The sequence below is a fragment of the Colossoma macropomum genome, unplaced genomic scaffold, assembly GCF_904425465.1.
Source record: "Colossoma macropomum unplaced genomic scaffold, Colossoma_macropomum, whole genome shotgun sequence".
Classification (NCBI taxonomy): domain Eukaryota; kingdom Metazoa; phylum Chordata; class Actinopteri; order Characiformes; family Serrasalmidae; genus Colossoma; species Colossoma macropomum.
In genome coordinates, this window is record NW_023494809.1 from 9689542 (window position 1) to 9714475 (window position 24934).

General features: G+C 38.8%; 1 protein-coding gene across 1 annotated transcript in view; it reads right to left on the reverse strand.

The window, feature by feature from the left end:
* The window catches only part of csmd3a (CUB and Sushi multiple domains 3a), a 457456-nt gene that overhangs the window by 115596 nt on the left and 316926 nt on the right, over positions 1-24934 (reverse strand). Inside the window, exons 41-46 of the mRNA XM_036558514.1 lie at positions 23909-24118; positions 15845-16033; positions 13600-13777; positions 8870-9015; positions 2599-2679; positions 2137-2250 (exon numbers count right to left, since the gene is read on the reverse strand). Of these exons, the coding sequence (XP_036414407.1) occupies positions 2137-2250; positions 2599-2679; positions 8870-9015; positions 13600-13777; positions 15845-16033; positions 23909-24118 (918 nt within the window). The remainder of the gene's footprint in view (positions 1-2136; positions 2251-2598; positions 2680-8869; positions 9016-13599; positions 13778-15844; positions 16034-23908; positions 24119-24934) is intronic.

The window sequence follows — 24934 nt, forward strand, 5'->3', positions numbered from 1 at the left end:
AGAAAAAAAACAAAACAAACAAACAAACCAAAAAAACCAAAAAAACAGGAAAAATGTAGGATATGGGCCCTTTAACATTAACTCAATCATTTCCATGAGGTTACCGTATAAGCCTTAGGATGTACGCATACAAACAAGGAGTTAAAATGTATAGCAATACATTGCTGCATAAATGTTTCCATGGTAACACTTTATTTTGATGGTCCAGAAGCTTCTTAGATCCTTAGTCTATCATGATATATTTTAAGTCCTTAATTACATAAATAATTGCAAGGTTATGAAATGAACTACATTTATGTTCAATTCACATTCTGTACCAACAAAAGGTGGCAGAAATATAAAGGATGGTATCAACGTCTACAAATCCATGTTTCTCCTCTTCCAGTGCTGTGAAAATGTATTTGCCCCTTCTTTTTTCACACTAAATGGTTTCAGATCTGCATACAAAATGTAATCATTTCATTTAGCAAAAGGAAAAAAAGGTTTTGCAATCACCATGTGAAAAAGTAATTATCCCGTAAACTTCATAACTAGTTGTGCCACCATTAGCATTAGTAACGGCAACTGAACACTTCCTATAGCTGGAGATCAGTGCTTCACATTCCTGTAGAGAAATTTTAAGCATGAACTGCCCATTTAAGGTCCTGCCACAGCATCTCAACAGATTGCAACAGGTGGACAGACATGCCCTTGTGCACTGGATTGCTGTCTTGCCACATAACCTAATCACACTTGAGCTTCAGATTAGTGACTTATGACCAGGCATTGTCTTGCAGGATTTTCTGGTACAGAAAAAGAATTCATGGCTCTGCCAATTATGGCGAGTCGCTCAGGCTCTGAAGCAGTAAAGCATCCCTATACTATCACACTGCCAACACCATGTTTCGCTGCTGGTATGATGCTCTTATTGCTCTTACTGTGGAATGCTATGTTAGCTTTACGCTAGATGTAATGAGACTCCAGTCTTCCAAAAAAGATACACTTTTATCTCATCACTCCACAGAAGATTATTCCAAAAGGCGTGGGGGTCATCAAGGTGTTTGAGAGGAGCCTTTACATTCCTCTTGGTTAGCAGTTTCGTTCTAATGGAGGAAACATGAACACTGACCTTATCTGAGGCGAACAAGGTATGCAGTTCTTTTGGGTTCTTTTGTCACTTCCTGACTGAGTCATCATGGTGCTGTTGGAGGAATTTTGGTAGGCTGGCCACTTCTGCAAAGAGTCACCAGTCTTCCAAATTTACTTAGAGATAATGGCACTGTGGTTCACTGGAATCCCTTAGAAATGGCTTTGTAACCCTTTCCAGACCGATGTAGTTTAATAACTGTTCCGTAATAACATCTGTTCCGTAAATTATTTTGATTATGGCATGTCGTGTTGCTTGTTGAGACCTTTTAGCCTACTTCACACTGATGGATCAAACCTTTGGGTGTTTAGTTTAATTGATGCAAATTAGCAATTAAATTTGGTTAATTGGTTGATTAAGTCTCTAAGGGTGCTATTATTATTTGCACAGGGCCAGGTGGTGCTGGCTAGCTTTTATCCCTTAATAAATGAAATGATCGTGTTTTATGTTTACTCAGGTTATCTCTGTCTTATATTAAAATGTGTTTGAAGATATGAAACAATTAAGTATGACAAATATGCAAAAATACTTTTCAGGGCACTGTGAATGTATAATAAAATGTATCAAAACAAACCAACAAACAAATAATTAAATCTTAGAAAACACTAATATATATTCAACTTAACTGTAACCCTAATGCCCTTGAAAATGAACCAAACTTTCACCAGACAGTTTGTTAAAAATGTAAGCATTCGTAGCTAAGCAATAGCGGACCTGCAAAAAAAATGAAGTCAGACTTCACATTCTGTAAGTCAGTTTGGATAAGAGAACACAATTAACGTGTTAAGCCCAAGCTGTTTTTGGCCTCTATGCACATTCCAGAGTAAAACAGTCCATTACAGACAGAACTTCCAATTAAGCTTAATAGCAGTAAAGCATTATAAACCTGTCACATCTGACCCTAAAGGCTTAAAATGGCTGCTGACAGCGCACACAGCACGGGATGTTAATGAGACGAACACGAGAAATAAATGAGACGGCCAGTTCGCCGGACACTCTGCCAAACTCACCTTGGCAGACTGGAGGAGGGCCGTCCATTTGCAACCTCTCGCCCAGCCTACAGGTCAGAATCTCACTGCCCACCAGCGTGAATCCAGGCAGGCAGCGGTACCTAATGATGTCTCCTGTTGAGTGATTACACACACATACACACACACATAAGTAACACACACACACGCATGCTGTGTTTCTCCTCATGTTTCTTTTCAAACTACTGCTCATCAGCACATCAGCTAATTAAGACTCGACCGCTCACGAGCATGACGCTAATGATGACAAATACGGACCATCAAGTGTTCTTCGGTCCACAAGAACAGGGATTAATTGTGGGCAATTTAAACTTTTGCTATGTGTGATGGAAGTGGGCAGACGGAAGACACCTGCTCACGGTGGGCATCAAACGGACAGGGCTAATGAGGCTTCTGTGAGGAAAAATCAAAATAAACACGAGAATAAACGCGTGTTTGTGTTACCGATTTCCAGTTTGTCGTCATCGGTGAGGATCTCTGCGTTTGCAACAGGTGGAGGAGGCTGGCACACACGGAGCTGGTATGCTGAGAGAGAGAGAGAGAGAGAGAAAGAGAAAGAGAGAGAGAGAGAGAGAGAGAGAGACAGAGAGACAACAATATGTGAACAGTAACAACATACAAGTGTACACATATATATCATCACTGTCAAATCAAAAACTCACTTTTTAATCAATTATTTTTTGACATCATTTTTAAAACTTCAACTGCCCTTTACATTGTGTGATCATTTAATGAAAAACAGACCAGCAGAAATTGTCCAAGATCTTGTTGCATTAAAATATGTTAAAGCTAAGAATGTTTTCTCCTATAAAGTTACTATTTCACAGGTATGAAGATTTGTTAAACAGCAACAATATAATAAATCGTCACAAAATCTTGTATCTCCATGTTTGTAGTTTTTTGGCCTGCCAAAATTTAAGGGAGAAACTTTACAATCATAAAAAAAACAAAATGCCATGTATAAAAGTGATCCATCACTGTCTTTAAGTTTCTTTCATAACGTAGACTCACCTGAGACGAAAACTCATAACGTCATAGACTGGTTTAAACCACTTTATCATAATGAGGTGCGGGTCCACATATAGACACTGCCATGTTTAGATCATATCATATAACAGCCAGGCAAACTTGCCGCAGGAAAAAAAAAAAAGATTTATGTGCTCAGTGGCTAAAGCTGCTAATGCTATTCTAGTCACTTTTTCACAGGTTATTCAGCAAGTACTGTATTTGTTGTCAGGCTTTGTAGACACGACCCAAAATGTACGCTGTTTATTTCAACAGCGTCAAAGTATAACGGTATTTTGGCGCTAACACACACTCTGTATGCATTCCTGCTACATGCTGAGCAAATGCTTTAATCAATCTAATAATAGAAATCGTCCAGTCCAGTTTCTATTCTGCAGCACTTAATGATGTATTAGTGCTCGGTTCTCATCAGGAAGAGTACATAATTGGCTGTGTTGCTGTCTGTCTGACACTTTAACAGTAACATCAGCTTTAGCTGTAAGTGATCAAGCAAAGGTAGAGAATGTTTTACATTTGAAGCCAGAAAAAGCTCGATCTCAGAGAAACGTTACAAAACGCTGCTCCCTGTATTTGGTACGTAGCTGTCATGTGTTACTTGGACAGATAACTGATACTGTCTAAACTGTTCATAATTATAACCATGTTAGTTATTGCACAGAATCCAAAAACAAACATTTGATATATTTACCAGTAACTTTCCTCCGACTTTCACATCTTTTGAGTGATGCTGATAACACAGCTGTGACCATCGTTCAACTATCAGATGAGGAGAAGGCGAATGCCTCTCCAACATTGGGGGAGCAGTACAGATGCTCCATATTACCCACACTGATAGATGTCAGTACAGAGCAGGGTTGTCAAACTCAACCACTGAAGGGGCCATATTAAAAAATCTCAGCAAATCTGTGGGCCGGAGAAAAAAATGTTTTTATTTCCTTTTTAACTAATGCTGAGCTAAAACCCCGACTGGCCATTGTTTATTTAACAAACACAAGAACTTCAGCAGTAATATACAGGCACTTCAAGTAGACCTCAACATATTACATGAATGAAATGTTCAAAATGTAAATGTCCCCAGGAGCTCGGTCTCTTAAACCTACCTATCTGCTTGAACTAGACACCTAGCATCATTTCTTTGCTGCAAGTTCATTAATTCTTGGGCTCAGTTTCTGAGCTGCTGAGCTGACGTTAGGTGTTTATACTGGTTGAACTGCAGCTGAAATGCAGCTAGTGTATTTGGTGACATGACTGGTGTGGAATTGATGTGTAACCACTGTACTATAGATGGTTGTGGAAGTAGGACAGTCAGAGCACACATTACGTTGCAGTGCATGCTGGGGATTGTAGTGTAGCGCGTTGTGAAACGGGCTAATATTAATAGAAAATTAAAACACTTTTGTGGGCCGGATAGGATTTGCCAGAAAAGACCTTTAGTTAGTTTAGAACACTGCCACACCTGTTGTTTCATACGGCAAATCAGCCTTAAAGAGCAACCAAAATGTTCCAAAATGACCTTATATTAAAAGTTCTGAACGTTTTTCCTTCTCCTGCAAAGTTACTGTTTTTGGAGATATAAGCTTTTGTTCCAACAGCAATGATTTGTTATGTATAACATATTTATTAAGGCCTGATACACTACTATACTCAGAGTGCTAACACCAATTTAAAGGAACTAAAAATTGTGATAACTTATACTATCAGTTAATATTATTTAACTCTTTATGTTAAATGCAATTATTAAAAATTTAGACAAAATGTGAAGAACATGATCGAACACACCCAGAAATGTATACATTTAAGTCACATATCAGATTTGTTCTTTCTCTGATTAAACAGAACAACAAAAAGCTGTTACCTGTCCAAGCTCACTCATTCACTCAGATGCTTAGGTAAACCTTACTGTCGTGAGTTAACGATGGCTTATCCTCATCTGGGATGTCCCTTCACTTTTAATAAGAACCATATTTAACAACTGAAACTAAATTCAGAGCATTTTTATTGTACAAATGATCAATACATACAAATACAGTGTTTCTCTGGACCTTGATTTTACAGTGTTTTATTAAAACGATTTAATTAAAAACTAATGATGATGGAGACTGATACTGCTGTTCTCAGGAAATTCTAGTAATCCAGTATCATTGAATGTAAATGCTCTGGCCCCGCGATCACGGCACCGTCTGATGCAGCTGACGAGGCAGGAGGCACCGCAGGTGGTGCGAGAGGAAACAGAAGCTCAGCATGCGATCCGGCGTCGATGCTAGGCTAAAGGCTAACTCCAAGAAAACGGCCGCTCCTGTGTTATCCTCTGTTTAAAAAACTGCTCAGACTACAACTGACTGCACAGTGAGAGGTGATCGACTGACTACTGTATTATTATTTACGTAACTGAGCATCAACAAGTATCCGGGGATTTTTTAAAACACAGTTTTCCCTGTCCGTTTTCAAAAAAACATGCCAGTTTTTGAAAATCACTCACAGCCCACCAGCAGACAATAACACCTCATAAAATTGACAAACGCCTCAAGAAGAACCTAGTGACCATACTTGTGGTTTAAAATATAGAGCGCTGCAAAGAAAAAGCAGAGATTTTCTAACAAATGGACGAAAGTGTGTTACAAACACAGCACACTCACAGAAGGCAAACATTGCAGGCTTTGGCTTGCAGGCCACCAGACCTCTGTAATTTTGACTTTTCACACAGATTAAGGTCTGATTTCTCCCAGAAAACTAAAGCTTAAAAGAAAAAAAGCAAACAAAGCCTCCTGCTTGCCCTTTTTATGCTGCCATATCTAAACATTCACTCTCTCTCGAGTTTTTCTGACATTTCACTTCATTTGAATTATGGAGATGATAAGATTTTCTTTCAAATCTGACTTTGCTTAATTATCATCAAGTCACAAACCTTTATAATCGCTGATTTTTAATATTTGCAGTGTTGTGATATTTACAAAAGCTGAGCACAGTATATTCTGACACCTCCACACTATGGTTTAGTGAAAAAGTAAAGCTGAAGTTGATTATAAACATTTTATCAACCCCTAAATTGCTGAGCACACAGAAATAACCGCCGCCCGTCATATTTCAGACAGAGTGCTGCTTAGTTAATAAATGAAAACAGCAACAAGCATGTCTGTGATATGAAGTCAGCATTTTCAGTCTCAGGTTTTTGAAAATGCTTCATATGGACAGGAGGCAAAAGGTAAAGAAAAAGTTTTCAGAAATATCTCCATACGTGTGGACAGGGAATGGGATAACGATAGCATGTTTGGCACTGTTGTACATTGTGATATCTGCTCTTCTTTGTGGCAAAGTTTATAAAGATTATAACAAAACTCAAGACTTTGAACAGGTACTTCACCCACTGCTGCATTACAGAAGCAGGAGAAGAAAAAAAAACATTCTTAACTTTAAAATCTAATGTAATAAGATTGTATAACAAGTATGAATCATTTTGGACTATTTCAAATGGTCAATTTGTCATGTAATGTTCACACAATGTAAAGGGCAGCTGGTGTTTTCAAACGGTGTAAAAGCTGTGTTACGAGGTCTTGGTTTCACAAAGACTATATATAAGTATGAGAAAGATCAGTCCTAATCTATGAGCTGTTAAGTGTTATGAGTAATTCTAACACATTGTCCGTTCTCCTCCTACTCACTCAGCTCCACCAGGAAACACCTGTCACACTTGCTCAAGACATTCTGGTTTAGCACATTACGGAATTAGTTACCCTGCTTGGAGACATGAACCAGAAGACAATGCGTGTGATTATGTTCTGCTATCCTGCTGACCTTGATTGTGTTTGACAGCTAATTTCACAGTGTTTTTAATTAAAACAAAATAATGATGATGGAGACTGGTACTGCTGTTCTCAGGTAATTCTAGTGATTCAATGTCATTGGACGTAATTGCTCAGTGCTTAGAACAGGACACTTCCTCACAGAAACCTAATGACTGCTGCAGTTGCAGGCTACAGCTGAGATGTACTGCTCTGTTCTGCACTGTAGTCGCGCTCCCACTCAGTCATCAGTCCATTCACTTTGATGCACTGTGCTTGAGTCACTGGGGAAAGTGAACGCTCGCCACACTGCGGCACACAAATTATTCGCCCTTTAGGAATCTGTTCTGTCTGAAATGGCGTAACAGTGATTTGTAGGCATCACGCCATTATGGCTTTTGTCCCCTTCATTTAGCACCTCACCACATGTGGATGCAATACATTACCAACCGAGAACATGTGTGCAGTCCCAGAGAATTAGTGGGAAGATGCAGTACATGCTAAGATGCCAGAAAATACATTAAATACGCATTAGAATTTTTCAAACATGGCCCTGGAGTCAATTCTTCAGCTAATTTGCTTTACTACTACAAAATCATGTAACTGCATGATTAAACACATACTAGACACGTGCCAGGATTTGGTAAGTCGGAATACTGCTGCAGGATTTTTCTGGAATACAATTCAAACCCATATAGTCCATATATGCAAACTAAGCTGCAAGAAATGTTTTAATGTTTTTAGGATTTTTGTGATGTCACACAAACCATCATGTTTCCATATATCCACCTATTCAGCCTATAGCAGTTTAGCTCAGACTATATGAAGCTATAAGGAGTGTTTCAGCCTGGACTGCTTTCTGAATGAGGCACAGTACAGGGCAGCCAATGAGAATGGAGATCATTTACATATACCAGTCTTAAAGGCTGTAACAAAACAGCCTGTGTAATTCTAAGGTTGAAAAACGGTCGTGTAAAAACGAATTATGACTGTTTTGGTACATCAAATACAAATTAATACTACAGTAAAATATATTGGGATCAGACGGCCGTGTTGGCCAGAGGAACAGATTTCATTAGGAATCTACAGTGGGAAGGAAGCATTATGAGCAGGCATGAAAAACGAAGTTTAGGAGCGGCGAGCAGAAGTGCTTTTGGCCAGCTCTGGGACCGCCATCATTTCATTATGTTTTAAATTCGTAATGAGCTTTGCATTGCGCAGCGGTTATTGTAATTCCCTAATGCTGTAATGTTTTATTTGCAAACATTGAGACCATCAGCACAAACTACGCTAACGGCAACAATATTGTCTTCTTTGTTTTTCCCTGTGGGAAAACAGTAGCTGGCGTTAACCCGAGAACTGACAAAATAAAGGAAAAGCGGGTTGTTTTTTGGAAACTTCTTGACACTTCTTAATCTAACTGAAGCATCTTTGCATTGGTATGATGTACAAAAGCCCCTTTAAAGTCCGGGGGCACTGCGTGGAACTATCTAGATTTGTATGTTCCGCCGGTTGGGTCGTATTGTTTCTGACTGCAGTGCTCCATTCAAGCTTTGATCCAGCAGCGAATCATGACAACTGTCATAACTACAGCAATTTCCCAATGAAAGGAACCCATGCTTTTACTCCGCTGCACATCTAAACGTACAAAACAGCAAAACCGAACGTGTGTCACACTCCAGAAGCATCTAAATACGCAGACATTTTCACGGAAGCGCTGCTCTTTCATGGCTAAACTGCAGATTGACTGCTGCACATTTATAGCATACAGCACAGTGCGTGGGGGAAGAGTTGCAACAAGATAATAAAAAGGCACAACATGAGATGTACAAGGCCTGAACAAGAAACCACTGGCATACATACGGACGAGGGACATTAGAGTGGAATGGCGCGTGCGGCCTGGCGCTCACCGTGGTAACGGAGCACGAAGAATCCGCTGGTGCTGAAGTCACTGTGGAACTTCAGCAGCACGTGGTTGGAAGTGCTAGAGACGGCCTCCTGGGCCGAGCTGCCGCTGAATTGCCCGATCTGCGGGGACGCCTGGTCCGGACCGTCCCTGCAGGGAAAAACGCAACAGCAGGAAGAAAAGCTCTGTTCAAATCCTCATAGACCACCGCTGAACATTTTAAAACCCTCCACTTTTGAACAAAGGAATGCACTTCCACCCAGGCTCTTCCTGTTAATGCTTATTCCCAATTATATCAGCTGGATATTATTGTTTAGCTGTACATAAAAATTCTATTAGCCAAATATTTTACACATAGATTCTGTGATCTGAGCAGGTAGGACCGATAGCATCTATTCTTTGCTAAAAATAAATGTGCAAAAGTTAGCCTGATCTCAAATGTATCTGTAGAACATGATAACATTTTTAATGTTGTAAAAGATAAATGGGGAGCATAATCTCAGATGCCTTAGTAATGTCTTAGTAGAAAATGCCAGTATTTGCAATGTTAGCATAGCTAAAAATACATTACATGATCACAAAATGGTTTAGCAGAAAATGCTAACAAAATGAATGAGGAACTTTTAGCATGAAAGCAAATACTTTTTTACTGATACTGTAAAATAAAAATGAATGGGGAACAAAATCTCAAATGCATTATTAGAAGAGGCTACCGTTTTTTATGCTAATCTAGCTAAAAAAGAATGTGAAAGAGTTATCATGGTCTCAAATTGTTTGAGAGTGTTTAAGAGCATTTATCGTTGAAACCGTGCTAGAACAATCAGCAGAGCTTTATTTTACAGCAAAGGAGTGAAAATCTAATTCTGCTGTGGAGCCACAGCAGAGCAGTAAAAGAGCCACATGCAGCTCTGGAGCCGTATGTTGCCGACCCCTGAGTTAGCAAGATCTTAAATGCATTCGTAAAATGGTTGGTAATATAGCTAAAAATAAACAAGGAACAGCAGGGATGATCTTGAATTCATTACTAGATTACTAGATTTTGCAATGCTAATGTAGCTAAAGATTTGCAGGAAACAGTTGAATTCAAATGCCTTAGTAGCAAAGACTCGCATTTTGAATGTTAATGTAGCTAAAAATGAATGGGGAGCTGGTAGCATGAGCTGAAATGCATTAGCAGAAAGGGCTAACATTTGTTTTTGTTTGGACTTTTCCCCGATTTTCCCCTCAATTTAGTCGTCTCCAATTCCACCCACTAGTTAGGACTCCCCCAATCACACGATACTATCAATGCTAGGAGGGTGAAGGCTAACACAGGCTTCCTCCGAGACCTGTGAAGCCAGCAAATGCATCTTTTCAAACTGCCGCTCACGCAACATCACTGGACAGCTGAACGCGCTCGCAGGAAAGTGCCAACCGATCTGTTACATCAGCTAACAGACGTCTGCGCTGACTAGCATCGCGCAGAGTGATGGGGGGAGAAGGAGGGGCCATCCTACCCACCCAGAGAGCGAGGCCAATTGTGCTCTCATGAACTCCTGGCCATGGATGGCTGTAGCATCACCAGGGATCGAACTCGCGATCTCCTGATTATCGGGCCAACGATTAGACGGTTGCGCCACTCGGGAGCCAAGGGCTAACAATTTTAATGTTGATGTAGGTAAAATGAATCAGGAATAATTAGCATGATCTTGAATGCTTTAGCAGACAAATAGAGCTTTTGTATGGTTGCTGGTAATGAAGGTACTCAATGGACGTCATCCTGAACAGCAGAGTAAATCGTTTCACTTCCAGCAGGTTCGTAGCCGTTTAAAAGGCTAAACAGAAAGAGAAACGCCCATGATCGAGCGATCAGAAATAAACTTTTGAAGGATCTAAAACGTCGGCATGCAAATGCTGCTTCCGCCACATAATGATCCATTTAATTCAATTTGCAAAAGCATTAATGTGTTGCACAACGAACAGCTGCCTTACATTAGCAAGCGGTACATTAGCGAAAGCGCCACAGTGGCAAAACTATTCACCTGCCTTTCAGACGAGTGCTTACATATGAAGGCTTGACATGAAAAATAACTGTGTGATTAAAAGCCTTGAAGTGAGAACAATTAAACCCTTTTGCTGTATGCAGGAACACACGAAAGGATTCCAATATCTGTGAATAACTCTGACCTTCAAATCAAGGCCCTGGCCATTTTTCTGTCGCTGTCTTGTGTATAGAAAAGCGCAAGAAGTGCATGCTTGGATGCTGCTATAATGCAAATCCACTTTAAATCTACCTCTGATTTAGCTGTGAACACATGAACAACTCAGTCTTAATGCTGAAAAGCACTGAAAAATATAAAACACCAGGCTTTTATTGAAGGAAGAAAAAAAGAGAGCCTTGTGCCTTTTTATTTTATTTGTTTTTAATTTATTTTCATTTTTATTTTTTGAGGCATACTACCACAACAAGGAAATCAGTGGTATTTTCACACACCACAGACCCCCTTACACTTACATTCTGCCTGGTGATTATACACTGATCAGGCATAACATTATGAGCACCTCCTTGTTTCTACGCTCATTGTCCATTTTATCATCTCCACTTACTATATAGGTGCACTTTGTAGTTCTACAATTACAGACTGTAGTCCATGTTATGCCTGATCTGTATATATGAATTGAACATTTCACATTTCGGTCTTTTAATTAACATGGATTTTAGACTAAAATCTTTTTGCTTGAGTGACCCTATACCTTCATTTTATTATACTAAATAAAACAATCACAACACTACTGAAACTTTGCCACAAGTTTCAGTAGTGACTGTTTCAGTAGTGACAATTTCAGCTCATTTTGAGCAGAACTCAACTCCAGCACATGACTAGCAAACACAGCTTTCATGTCAATATTTTTAATTAAAATACAAAATATTTATATAATGGCAGAAAATGTATGTTTAAGTAGTGACAATTCTTTTTGTTACCCACTGATTTTTATACCTTGGGACACATTTATTTCAAAACAATAGGATCTAACTGCTCACCCTGTGGCCATGAGATAGTTTATTACTATCTCAATCAATGGCTTGAGGTTAAATAGAGCATAAGATAATCATTGCAAATATCTAAGGTCTGAATACTTCATTGTTTTTTAAATAGTTTTCTTACTCTGTTACTGCAGTTTAAATTATTTTGGTAGAATTTTCCACACATACAGGGGTGGAAATGGGAAATGGTAATAGAACCAGCGCTCTGGTTCACATCTCGAAAGCCCAGGTGCCTATTTTGTCCAAAGTGTCTGTCGAACACACCTTAAGGTCAAACCACAGCCCATTCAGCCAATGGAAAGTCACAGTGCTGCAGCAGGATCCGCCCACCTAGTCTCCATGGTGACGAGTGTGAGCATGCAATGTGTTTGAAATGAAGGCAGCTGAGAACCTCCACAATGGATAATAAAAGTATTTCTTTTCCTTTAATTTTCTAATATCTAGTTTAGATATGTAGTCTACTCAGTGTAATTAATATTATTTGATCATTTATGAGTTTATTACTGAAAAATTTCAGTGGGCTCAAACTAAAATGTCTGATAAATTTGCATGTAAATGTGACTCGATAGTAAGGTCGTGTACCGACTCTCATAGACTCACAGCAAGCAAGGTGCTAAATATAAACGTATCTAATATAAAGATAACTTGTCACTGAACGTTTCTGACAGTCTAGATTACATAATGAAAGAGGAGTAGTTGTTTTGACAAGCGTTTGATGATTTGCTGAACAATCTCTGCTTTGTTGGAAACCTTAGTTATGCCGCTAGTTAATGTTTCAATTAAAGTGTCAACAACTTTTAGGAGGTGGCTTTTACAGTGTTGTTAGTTTGATTCATAAAAAAATGTCTATGCCTCTTAGCTTATGAAGAAACTCAGCAATGTTTCTAACCATTCAAACAGACAGATGTTGGTCTTAATAAACATTCTTGCTCTCTGTAGAAATGCTATCATTTGTATTTAAGAAAAATTATTTTTATACACTGTGCTGCTGCCACATTATTGACTGACTGTGTAATTGCATGACTGAGCAGGTGTTCCTAATAGACCTCTGAGGTTGTGTGTCATTCTGTATGCCAATATTAGAAACTCTATGTACACTCTATGTGTGTATGGTGGTTTTGCCTCTGGAAAAAATGAATGGCATTAAAGAAAAAAAAAAAACACACTGTAGTGAACAGAAATGTTTCACCAAAACCTAAATGTTTTGTCCTGTGTACAATTTTCCCAAAATAGAAGGTTGTTAATAATGGAAATAAGGAATATTGCTAAATGCGTGCTATAAGCCAACTAACACTCCTGCACACCAAAATGATGTTGCAGGAAAGTTAATCTACTTAGCCTAAAACCGCCAAAGCAGTGTAACTAACATAGTAGACAAACTCACTAATTTGTGTGGGGTATTTTGGTGAGGTTGCCAGTCTTACAATGTTAGTTCAATGCACAACAGTGTATTAAATTTTATATTTCAACTCCTTAACAAGCTCAAAATTCAGAGGATTCGATGATATTTGGAGGAATAAGGATGCTGGCAACAGAATGAAGGCACTACTTTAGTGGTCTCTAAGGTGGCTGGTTAATGAATATATGTATAGTCACCAGCCTCAAAGACACAAAAACTACAGGCTTTAACAGGTTTTAACAGGATTCTTCCATAGGAACCTTCCCTTCTACATATGCAGCTCTTCTATCTGAATCAGCAGACTGCTCACCAGATGGTGATATAGTCATAGATGGGCTCTGTGTTGAGCACGGTGAAGTTGATGCGGATGCCGTTGCCGGGGGGAACTCTGATGGTCCAAACGCAGTCCTTCAGGTTGGGGTAGTCGTCCGGATGGCCCGGAGAGTAGATGGTTCCTTCCAAAGTTGTCAGATTGCCCCCGCAAAGTGCTGAAAAGGCAGAACAGAAAGGAAAACAAAAACACACAAATGTCAGGTTTTTTAGGAGCAACGCTGCAAGCAACATACTTGTCATCTCTTATACTGAAGGCCTGCTGTGTGTTGAAGCAAGTCCATTTCAGAGTTTCAGCCTTCTTTAAAGGTCAGAGCGCAGTAACTAAGCGACGCACCTGAATCACACATGGTGACACACTCACTGAATGTACAGTGAAGAAAGTGTAACAAAAAACCTTTGATAGCACCATGCCTACACAGCAAAATCACCAATGTTCAAATGAAAATGGTGAAGGGCAGCAAGCAGGGGAACACCATAGGTTGCATGCCCTGCCAGCATTTAAAAGGTCAGGAAAGGACCGTTAACGTCATAAGCGATGTTAGCAGTTCTCGACAAACTATGCCTTTAAAAAGCAACAGTGTTAAAACAGTTCTTCTTTGCAATACTGCACAGTTCCATGAGTAATCTAATTATCCCAATAATAATCCAGTTTACACAATTTTCCACTTACCCCTCATGTCCATCAGACAAAACATGGTTGTTTGTTTCTTTAGTTTTGCACTGGAACATTGAGGCTGCTGTAACTAACAAGCACAACCTAACAAATTACCCTAAATAGAAAGTGAAAGGTTTTGTTTAACTAGGTCCAGACTGAACAGCTTTGCAGACAGCTAACAGGCTAACAGAATACTCCTATATTATTCATGTAGGCTTTACAGAAGGATACAACATACAAAGTCAAGAATATGCCACTTGAATGTCGTTTACAAGTTTCAAATGTCTAATAGCTGGCCTAAATAGTACACTGTGAAACTGATATAACACTGAAATTCCCATAGAAGCACGAGTGGAAATTAGCATTCTCGGCAGTATTTTTTTGCACAGGAGCATGAAGGATACTGTAGCTAACAATAATCAAAGTTTCTTGGCATAAATGCAAAAATATGAAAAGGTTTTGTTCAACTAGCTCTACGCAGACAGATTGGCAGATAGCTAACACACTAACAGGCTATTGCAGTATTATATTAAATTAAGCTTTAATGAAATATTCATTGCATAACAACATAAACATAAAGCAGCATGCAAAAAACAATGCCAGCTGAAAGCCTTTTACAAGTTTCAAATGCTTTAAATGTGTTTAAGTAGATCTGGCCTAAGTTGTATTAAGTAGTATTTAGAAGTGAAACTAGACCACCTGGTGCTATTAAAACAGTGAAGTTACTATATAAACACTGGTGGAAATTAGCATTCGTAGCAGTGTTACTCTTTTGCCCAGGGGGAATTAAGGCTAATGTAGCAAACAAGTAAGCTTATTAGCATAAAAAATATTTTGTTTAACTACATCTAAGCTGACTTGGTACATAGCTAACAAGCAAACAGGCTACTCCAATAATATTCAGTTAAGTTTTGCCAAAAGATTTAATGCAATATACAAAGTAATGAATCTGCCACTTTTAAGTTGGTTAAAAGTTTGAAATGCCTCAAATGTCTGGGTTTACGTAGATATAATTAATGAATATATTAAACCCTGTGTGGGATGTAAATGACCCACTAGTTTGTGTGTACAACTCTAAAATTCCCTTAGAAACACTATCAAATTAGCATAATCTTAGCATTGGTGCACAGCGGACTACTTTACTTTTGCACTTGGGCATCAAGGCTAATGTAACTAACAAGTAATGGAAGCTTATATATTACCAATTAGCATGAAAATGGAAAGTACGGGCAACAAGCAGGCATTAAGATGGCGGCTACCACTGTTTATGCTAATATGCTAAAAATATTGTCCAGTTTTATAGATAAAAGTGTCATCACATAAGCAGGTCTACTGGAAATGACTTTCGACACAGTAGAGTGTCTGATGATTTAGGGATGTTGTTTGCACAATACTATTTTTTTTTTGTAGTGCAGAGGGAAAGAAGCAAACTTCGGAGGCCAAACATGTCTTGGCTGACTGACCACATTTGGGGAAAGAAGAAACTTAGGTACATTGATTTTTTGCTTTGATAAGCAAAGCTGTAACTGACCTCAGTGAAGTCCACAGTGAGCGAGCAGGCATTTACCTTCGCAGCGAGGCACTGGGTAGTTCCAGTTTCTGCTGACTCCATGCTGGCAGGTGAGTGAAGCCTGGCCCAGCAGTGTATATCCTGGCTGGCACTGGAACCAAATGGTCATCCCCACTCCAAAATCACTGCCTATGACCTGACCGTTGCGGAAGGGCCGTGGGTCCGGGCATCTCTGGAGCTCGTATGCTGAAAATGGAACATCAGAATTATATCTAAGGATGTAACGATTTCCATACAGTGATATTATAATTATATTAAAAAAATGAACACATGCAATGAATAAAACAAATTTCTTCTCAGTCTCTCCTGAGGGTCTCTCATTTGCTGTTATATTTGAAAACATCTTGCTTAAATGAAGTTTTGTTGATCTTCTCAGTAAAAATAAGTTAACACATTTTCTACAGAGAATACACTTCTGTACGTTTCAACGCATAGTTACTGTTTATCCGCTGACTTTAACATACAGGAAAAAAAAAAACATAAAATGATGCCTGTGCAAAAGTAATGCCACACTTTATATTTTGTGTTTAACTTTTTTTGCCCAATATAATAAAGCAAATTAGCAAATAAGTAGTTGGTAGTTGTGCGTCATTCTGTAGTCTGTGTTACGCCCATATTAGGAACTCTGGGTCTGAGCTCGATTTCTCTAATGCCAGAATGAATGGAGTTTTCAAAAAAATCGCCTCTGTCGCACCCTGGTAAATAAAAATTTTCAGAACCCGATACATTTTGTTCTGTGTACCTTTTTGCTCCTGAATATCACTGGATCCTCTGAATTACGCGGTCATTGAAGAGTCTTAATAAACTAATGCTACTGCACTTCGATTTGATGTCACTAAGCTACATGAAAGTAAGGTGGTAGGATAAAGGCGGTGTTCGGAGTTGTGCTACCTTATCGAAATGTCCTACCATAGCATATTTTCATAGGTATGCCCGTAAATTAAACCTCGTAAATAAAAACTCCTTATCAAAAATACTACCAGTGTTAAAACAACAAGGCTGAATTAAGCTTCTTTTTTTGCAGCTTCTTGTTTACATTTTCCCGTTCCACCCTAAATGGTGCCACAGTTCAGAATGTAACTGCTGCACCATTTAAGATGGAACGGGAAAAGTCAAACAAGAAGCTGCTGAATGTTCCGAGAAAATGTCCTCAGAAAAATGTTACCACCATTAAAATAATAATTAGGATATTCTGATAGCCTAAATCAGCTTATCAGGGGTGAGCAGTGATATTAAGCTGTGTACGGAACAGAAAGATCTGTTGTGTTTCAGTGAGTGTCAGATGAAGAACAGAGAACTGCAGGGAAACCTGCTTCTTTTGTTCTGACTTCTTTTCATCTGCCCTCAGTCTGTACATGGAAATACACACCACACTGGCAAAGCGTGCTGGTTTGCAGTTTTAAAGGAGTCTAATGACGTCAGTGCAGTGCACAGTAGCGTTAGCTTACATTTAGCAATATTCATATTTCGACTCTTTAAAGACCTCATAAATTAGAGGATCCAGTGATATTCGAGAGAAGAATATTCACAGGACAAAATATATCAGTTTTGGAAAATTGAGTATCACAAAATGCAACATTTTAGAAAACTCTGTTCATTTTTCACTGAGAAATTTTAGAACCAGAGTTCCTTACATGGTAATAAGAGTGATAATGGCGCCGACTACAAAATGACGACTACAACTACAGTGGTCTATGCCGTCTTTCACATGAGAGCTTGTGGATGATAGTGGCATGTTCGCTTCCTTTAGTGCTCAGAGCTCTGAGTTAAGGCAGAGCCTCAAACTCACACAGACAGCACCTGCTTTGCAGAGTTTCAGCTTTGAGCTGGTGTTGAACTTTTTTTTTATTAGTAGAATGGGCAGCTGTCTTCGAGTCATTGCCTAAAAGAAAAACAATAACTTCATCGCAGTTACTACTGAATGAATTCATTTTTTCTCCCTCTTCATTTTCTTTGTAAATGAAAAAAAAACAAAAAAAAAACCACATCTGAGCAAAAGCTATAAAGTTTAAAGTCACACCCTGCTTTTTCATCTATGAAAACCTCATGAAGACTAAACATTAAACTAACATTAGGAATGAAAAATACTGGTTCTAATAGCATTTTGTTCTCCATACAGCAGTGCGCCAGTGTGAGTTTTGGATAACAGATCGGAGCGCTGAACACTCACTCACACAAAAAAAGATATCATAGTCATTATTGAAAAGCACTGATAAATCAAAAAGTGGTCCCAGCCCTAGATATAACCTTTAGAATCAAAACACTTGGTTACACTTTTTTGGCGTGGTCCTTTGTAGATGTATAATAAACTCTTAACAGATTATCAGTAACACATTAACAACATATCAGGGAAGTAGCAGTAGTGAAGCATCTGAATACACTGAAGTAAATATCTTGTAGATGTTCTGTTGATACATTACTTACATTAAGTAGATGTGTTGTTAATATGTTACTTGCATTACACAAAACCTAACCTTACCAACCTTACCCAACACCTCACCCTAACCCTGGCCCTAATCCTAACCCTAACCTTAACCTCAACCCAAAACCTATTCCTAACCATAACCCTGGCCCTAATCCGAACCTTTAACCTCAACCCAAAACCTAATCCTAACCCTAACCTTAACCTCAACCCAAAACCTAATCCTAACCATAACCCTGGCCCTAATCCGAACCTTTAACCTCAACCCAAAACCTAATCCTAACCCTAACCTTAACCTCAACCCAAAACCTATTCCTAACCATAACCCTGGCCCTAATCCGAACCTTTAACCTCAACCCAAAACCTAATCCTAACCTTCATATGTTTCTGACATGTTACCGAGAGTCGGTTGAGTGTTTGTTTCATTTAAAAAACACCACTTAAAATAAAGTGTCACCAAACATTTTAACACATAAAATTTTGAAAAATTGAATCCTGACCTCAGAATTGAAAACTGTATAAATTAAAAAAAACATACATATACATCTGAAGAGAATGTGTTTATTTAATTTTACATGTAATTAGACTAAACCTTTTAGTTTATATTGAATCGCAGGATGAGTGTTTCCTTCAGGTGGAGAAATCCAGTTATTCCTTAATATTTGCTTTACTATTCACATGACTTTCATGTAATTAAATGTTTAACTAAATACTGAGTTCATGCAATGAACTCACTAAGTAATTAAATACTGAACTCACTACATTTACTTATACAACTTCTGTTTTTGACTGCTTTCTGTTTGTTATGATGTCAGAAAACAATAAAAACATGGCATAAATATAAAGGATGGCTTTCTGCAAAACTAGACTGAGCACAACAATAAATCTTAATCAAACTCAAACCTGAACAAAATATCTCCTCTTCTATTTACAAACATAAATGAAGGACTGAAAGTTAGAATCTGAACTTTTCACACAATTTCTCTGCTCGTTTCAACGAGAAATAATTTATAGAAAATTGCAACATGCTTGATGACTTAATCTCACTTTAAGAATTTAGACCAGCATGCATTAAAAAGCCATGGCGATCGATTCAGAGACACTTACAGGAGGCATGAACGCACATATGAGAGGAGTCCAGGGAAAAATCTCTACTCACTCAAATACATCTCATTAGCTTGAGATATTCTTCATGTCTGGCACATATATTCAAAAGTCTACATGAGTGCTGTGTTATATTATACACCGAATTATCACCTCAGTGCTGCCAATTCCCACCTTCTATCTACATTTCACATGACAGCTCACAGTATGGGATGGTGAGGGCCAACAAGTGCCTCCTCCATGACTCATGTAGACAATGAAAGCACAGACAGCCAACTGTGCTCTAGCCCATTATCTGCAAAAAAGGCTATTTCTGCCCTTTAACCTACTCCTCTTGTCCATCATGTGATTTCGTAATGCTGTAGTCATACTTTGACATGCAAAGAATGTGATCTAACAGATTGTTATGTTGCAGTTGTTTGCGTCATGATTTACCATGTTGAGCAAGGAAATATATGAGTATGAATATGTTTTAATAATAAGCGTTTCCATAGCAGTGTGAATGTGCGTGCACACTTGCAGTGCATCCAACAATAAAGGCAGCGTGGAGCTTCTTTTATACAGTAATGTACAACAAGGGAGCACGCAGAAAGCTCAGATTCCACATGATGATCCATTTTACTAGATTTACAATGTGGACATGCATGCACTGCAACTCCTCTGGCTGCAGATGTATATCCTCTTTCTGCAGGCCCCCTAGTGGCCAAACATTTGTTTTTTTTAATTTAATGTAAAGAAGATATTTTATCCATAACTCTGTTATCAGATTCACTAGGACATATTGGCTTTGTGTGTTTGTGTGCGTGTGTATTGTGTTGAGCTGCTAGCGAGCAATGGGGGGTGAGAGAGGAGAGGCAAGAACTTTGTGGCATGCGCCCGTCCCCTGGCGTCCCTGATGACAGCCGTGAATACAGGCAGGAAGGTGGGGGCCTGAACCCTGAACACCGCTGAGGGACGCCGACGGCCGTTTCTCGCGGGACGCGAATGATGGCGGGAGGAGGACGCCTGCTGCTGCCAGAGAAGGACAAAGCTCGATGTTTCGCCTCCCCATCACCTCCCCTGCTCCACAGCTCAGCCGCCTGGGTCGAACATAAGGCAACCCGAAGTAGGTGGTGCCCAGGAGGTGGGGCTCGGGACTCGCGCGTCATCGGCCACTCAGTCATGGTTCATCTCTCCCCGTCGTCATCGTGGGGTTTTGTTCACACTTCTAGGTTCAGGCCCCGCCTTCTTACCGGCTCTCATGGTCTCTCATCAATGGGGCCCGAGGCGAGGCATGTGCCAAAAACTTCTTTTTAGGAGACAAATTTTTTCAAAGAATCTGCTGGAGTATTTTTTCCATAAGCTAGCTTTAAGTACTGTTTATCTGATGGGGGCAGTTTTAGTGGTCTATCAGGACTTTCAGGTGGTTTGGGTTAGGAGTCCCATTTTCTCTGTATCTTTTAATGATGTTTTTGAATGGAAACCTGTTTTTTCACTTATTTTCCTTTGAACTTTCCCCTTCCTCACACATATCTCATAAGTATGCATCTCACATATATCTAATCTTCTTATAAATATCTGCTGGAAAATCAATATTTAAACTTCATGGCTGTTTTGACTGGAAATTAAATAAAGCGTGATCTCTGACTTTCGCACAGTACTGTACATTAGCTTTGCAGGTCCAGCACAAAAACTAAAGAACCACCAAACATGCGTCGGCTGAACGACTACACTTGGAATAAGGGGAAAACAGAGTAAATTAGATTTTTGGTTGAATTATCACTATTGTAAATAAGACACCAAGGTTTTTTTGAGACAAACTGGCAGCAAAGGAAGAAAAATATCTGCCAGACTTAATTTGCACAGCTTTCCTTAACCTGGGGTTTTAAACTATGGCCTCAACACCTACACGCACCTTAGATAATATAACATACTGCACACACTCGCAGGCATATGCATAAGACTTTGCTGCCCTGCAAACAAAGTCAATCAATTCACAGACACTGAAGGTAGGAGTTCAAAAGTGAAAATGTTCAATAAGCTCTCATGCTGCAAATGTATATCAGTCCCAACTCGGGCATATGTCAGCACACTAAAATGTTCTGCAATAGCTAAAACGCCCATTATCATGACCTTTACTCTTTGAAGTCACAGATATCGTAGGCATGGTGTATTTATATATCAATTATTTCTCTATTGTAACACATTGAATCAAGAGGAGTGCAGATTCTAAACTTTCAATCAATACCATTTTGTGTCTGTAAGTACAAAAATATTCTATTAGGATTAAGATTTAATATAAAGTTTTTGTTGTATGCAGTCTTGTTCTGAGGAAAGAAAAAAAAATTGCCAGGTTTTTGTCTTTGAAACAAATGAAAAGTCAGAAGTGCAAACTTATAAAAAACGATTTATGAACCAAATCTATTTCTTCTTCCTCTGCGTCTTCTTCCTGTTTTCTCAGTGTTAAATTCAAGCTACGTTAGGTAAGTTTTGGGGATCTGAAGACCTCTCTGGTGGAGATGTGTAATTACACACAATGTGCAGGCGAACATTTTGTAATGTGAGTGATGATTTGGTCACCTTCCCCAAGTGGATTGAACGTGATGACTGCAAGTGATGAAAGAGGATGTGAACAGATTATCTACTTTTTTCATCATATAATCAGTTTAATGTTGATTCTTATTCATCAGTATAATGCTGACTTTGCATTTAAGACTTGAAGACGTATGACATGGTCAGAAAAACTCCCGCCAAATGTGACCTGATGCATCTGACTTTTAAATTATTATTTCAGGCTTTACAGGGCGACTTGCAGCAGTGCTGACACAATATATTTTAAAGTGTTTTTTTTTCTCCTGACTCAGTAATGATTTTAATTTTAACAATTACATATTGCAGCTTTAAGAAAGAGCATCAGACTTAAATCTGAAAAAAAGGGAACTTGGTCTGAAAAAAAACAAAAAAAACACAACAATCACTAAATTCTTCAACGTTACACTTTAAGTAACTGTGGCCAGTGTGACAACGATAACTGTACACTTGTAAAGTCGACACACCAGACCAGAAGCACTGTGTAATGCAGAGTTGTGTAGCAGACAGGACAAACATTAGCTAGAACACATACAGACTAAAACATTAATAACTTGTTTCTTTTAAATATGTCGGCATATTTTAAAGAAATAGTTTTGATTTTTTTGGCGCAATGTCTCGTCCGCCTGACGTGTCTAGTGTGTAGTAGCCTTAGGGGTTAATAGGAGGATACTCTCAGAAAATTCATGAGAGAAACCACAAACATGCCACCTCTCCATACAACACATTAATAATTTCATAACTAAACCTTAAAACATAAACTCTCACTACGTAGAACTCTTAAGCAAGAGTTCTCTTGGCGCTTGACAGTTTGGGTGTCAAGTAATGCTGTTTTCTTATAGTTATAGTTATTAGCGATATTGTATTATTTTGTAATTACTTTGCTCCAGGTTGTCTACTTCCTGCTTCTTGTTCATTCCTCTCTCACACATCCATATGATTTATTTTTATGATATTTATTTTATGTCTTGAATGTATGTATAGACAAGACACTACACCCTATATTTTATTAATTACATAGTTAATTACCTTTATTAAAAAAACTAGTTAAACATTCTGCGCTATGCAGGCTTTTTTCAAAGGTATAGGCTTGAAGCGACAGTCCAATCACAAGCTAGAAAACTGCTGAGGGTAAACAAATGCACATGCTTTTAACACCATCTTTGATATCATTCATGCAGCAAAATGAACGATGAAAGTAACTGTGTGTAATGTCTGTAGATCTTTGCTGCGATTGGTGTGAATTTCCAGTATGTAGGTCTGCAGAACAGCTCTGCAGTGCAGATGCTGTGTATGAATGGCTATCATGTTTGAAATGCAGCAGTCACTGCTGCATCACTCATGTCACACAGAGGTGGTCAGTGTGGGAAAAAAAGACTGTCTGTCGCAGGATGGAGTGATACTGGAGTGATAGATTTGCCAATGTTCACTACGAAAGATTTGGAGCGAGACAGAACACTGACGCACTGACTTTCTGAAAAGCTGCTTCGTGCATCGAGCAAAATCACATTGCTCTGCTCCCAGCTCCGCACCCCTCATATATTCTAGTTAGTAGTAATTTACAGGACTGAGGAGGATTAAAAAACACACACACACACACACACACACACACACACACACACACACACACACACACACACACATATATATATATATATATATATATAATTTTACTGGTTCTCTGGTGGCTTTGAAAGTAAATAAAATGGCTATATGTGTGTTGCAGACAATGCGACTTCTGGTTCCCATCACCATCACTGTAAAGAAATCTGAGTAAATTTCTCTACCATGAACGATTTCACATCAAATCACTCTCTATAGTTTGTTTACATCTCAACTGTTATTTTTTTTAATTGGCAGAATTCATATTTATTATTGAACCATTTAATCAAACAAACAAAGTATTGGCCCTACTTCATGTGCAAATGAGGGTTCTGGAGGAACTGGTGCAGCTGGATCCTCCTTACCCTCGTAGGTGATGTGGAAGCCAGGTTTGTTTTGTGAATAGTCGCTGTGGAAGAGGAAGCTGGTCTCGTGGGTGGTGCTGAAGAACGATTCCGGGACGACAGCGCCACTGAACCTGTCTATCACAGAGCCGCTGTCTGCCGTCCCGCTCCGAACCTCCAGGTAATCGTGCACCGCCTCAGTGGAGAAGTTCAGGAACTGCACGTGAATCCCTGTAGGCAGAGCAAATGAAGATGTCAGACCACAAAACAATTTCCTCAAAAGTCCATGTCAACATGCAAACTAAATGATAATGGTAAATTCCTATTAACAAAACTGCACAGCAATTATCGGACATGGTTGCTCTCCTTCATTTTCTGATTGCCTCCTTTGTTTTTATTCATTTAGATTTTTCACATTCAATTGATGTAAAACATAGTTACACTGCAATTACTGACACATTTTTAAGAATAAACAGAAGCAGAGCATGACAGTGAGTCAAAAAAAGAGTAATGTGCTATCTAAATTACGCTGATAATGATGATGATAAATTGCTACTAATGAAATGCATAGCTACAGCAAATAAGCTTAAATAGCTTCATTTTCAGATTGCCTCATTTGTTTTATGTATTTATTTATTCACGTGTGATCCACATAAAATGTGCTTACACTGCAATTATGCACAGATTAGAATGCCAATGTATAAGAATAAAGAGAAACAGAGCAGAGAAAGAGTTTAGGAAAAATGCTATATAAATAAATGATGATGATGATGATGATGATGTTCTTGGTAAAGAGACTGCAGAGCTATACATGAAGAAACATGCAGTAAATTTATATGAATTATTTCTCACTCATTGAAAGAAGCTGAGAAAATATGGGGAAAGTGCAGATTCAAAACTTTCATTTATATCACATCTGTGTTTGTAAGCAGGAGATATTTTATGATTTGAAGAGAGAGAGGAAGAGGGTGAGAGAGCGTGAGAGAGAGAGAGAAATGAGTGGGAGATCAAGAGAGAAACAGACAGAGAGTGACAGAGACAGACAGA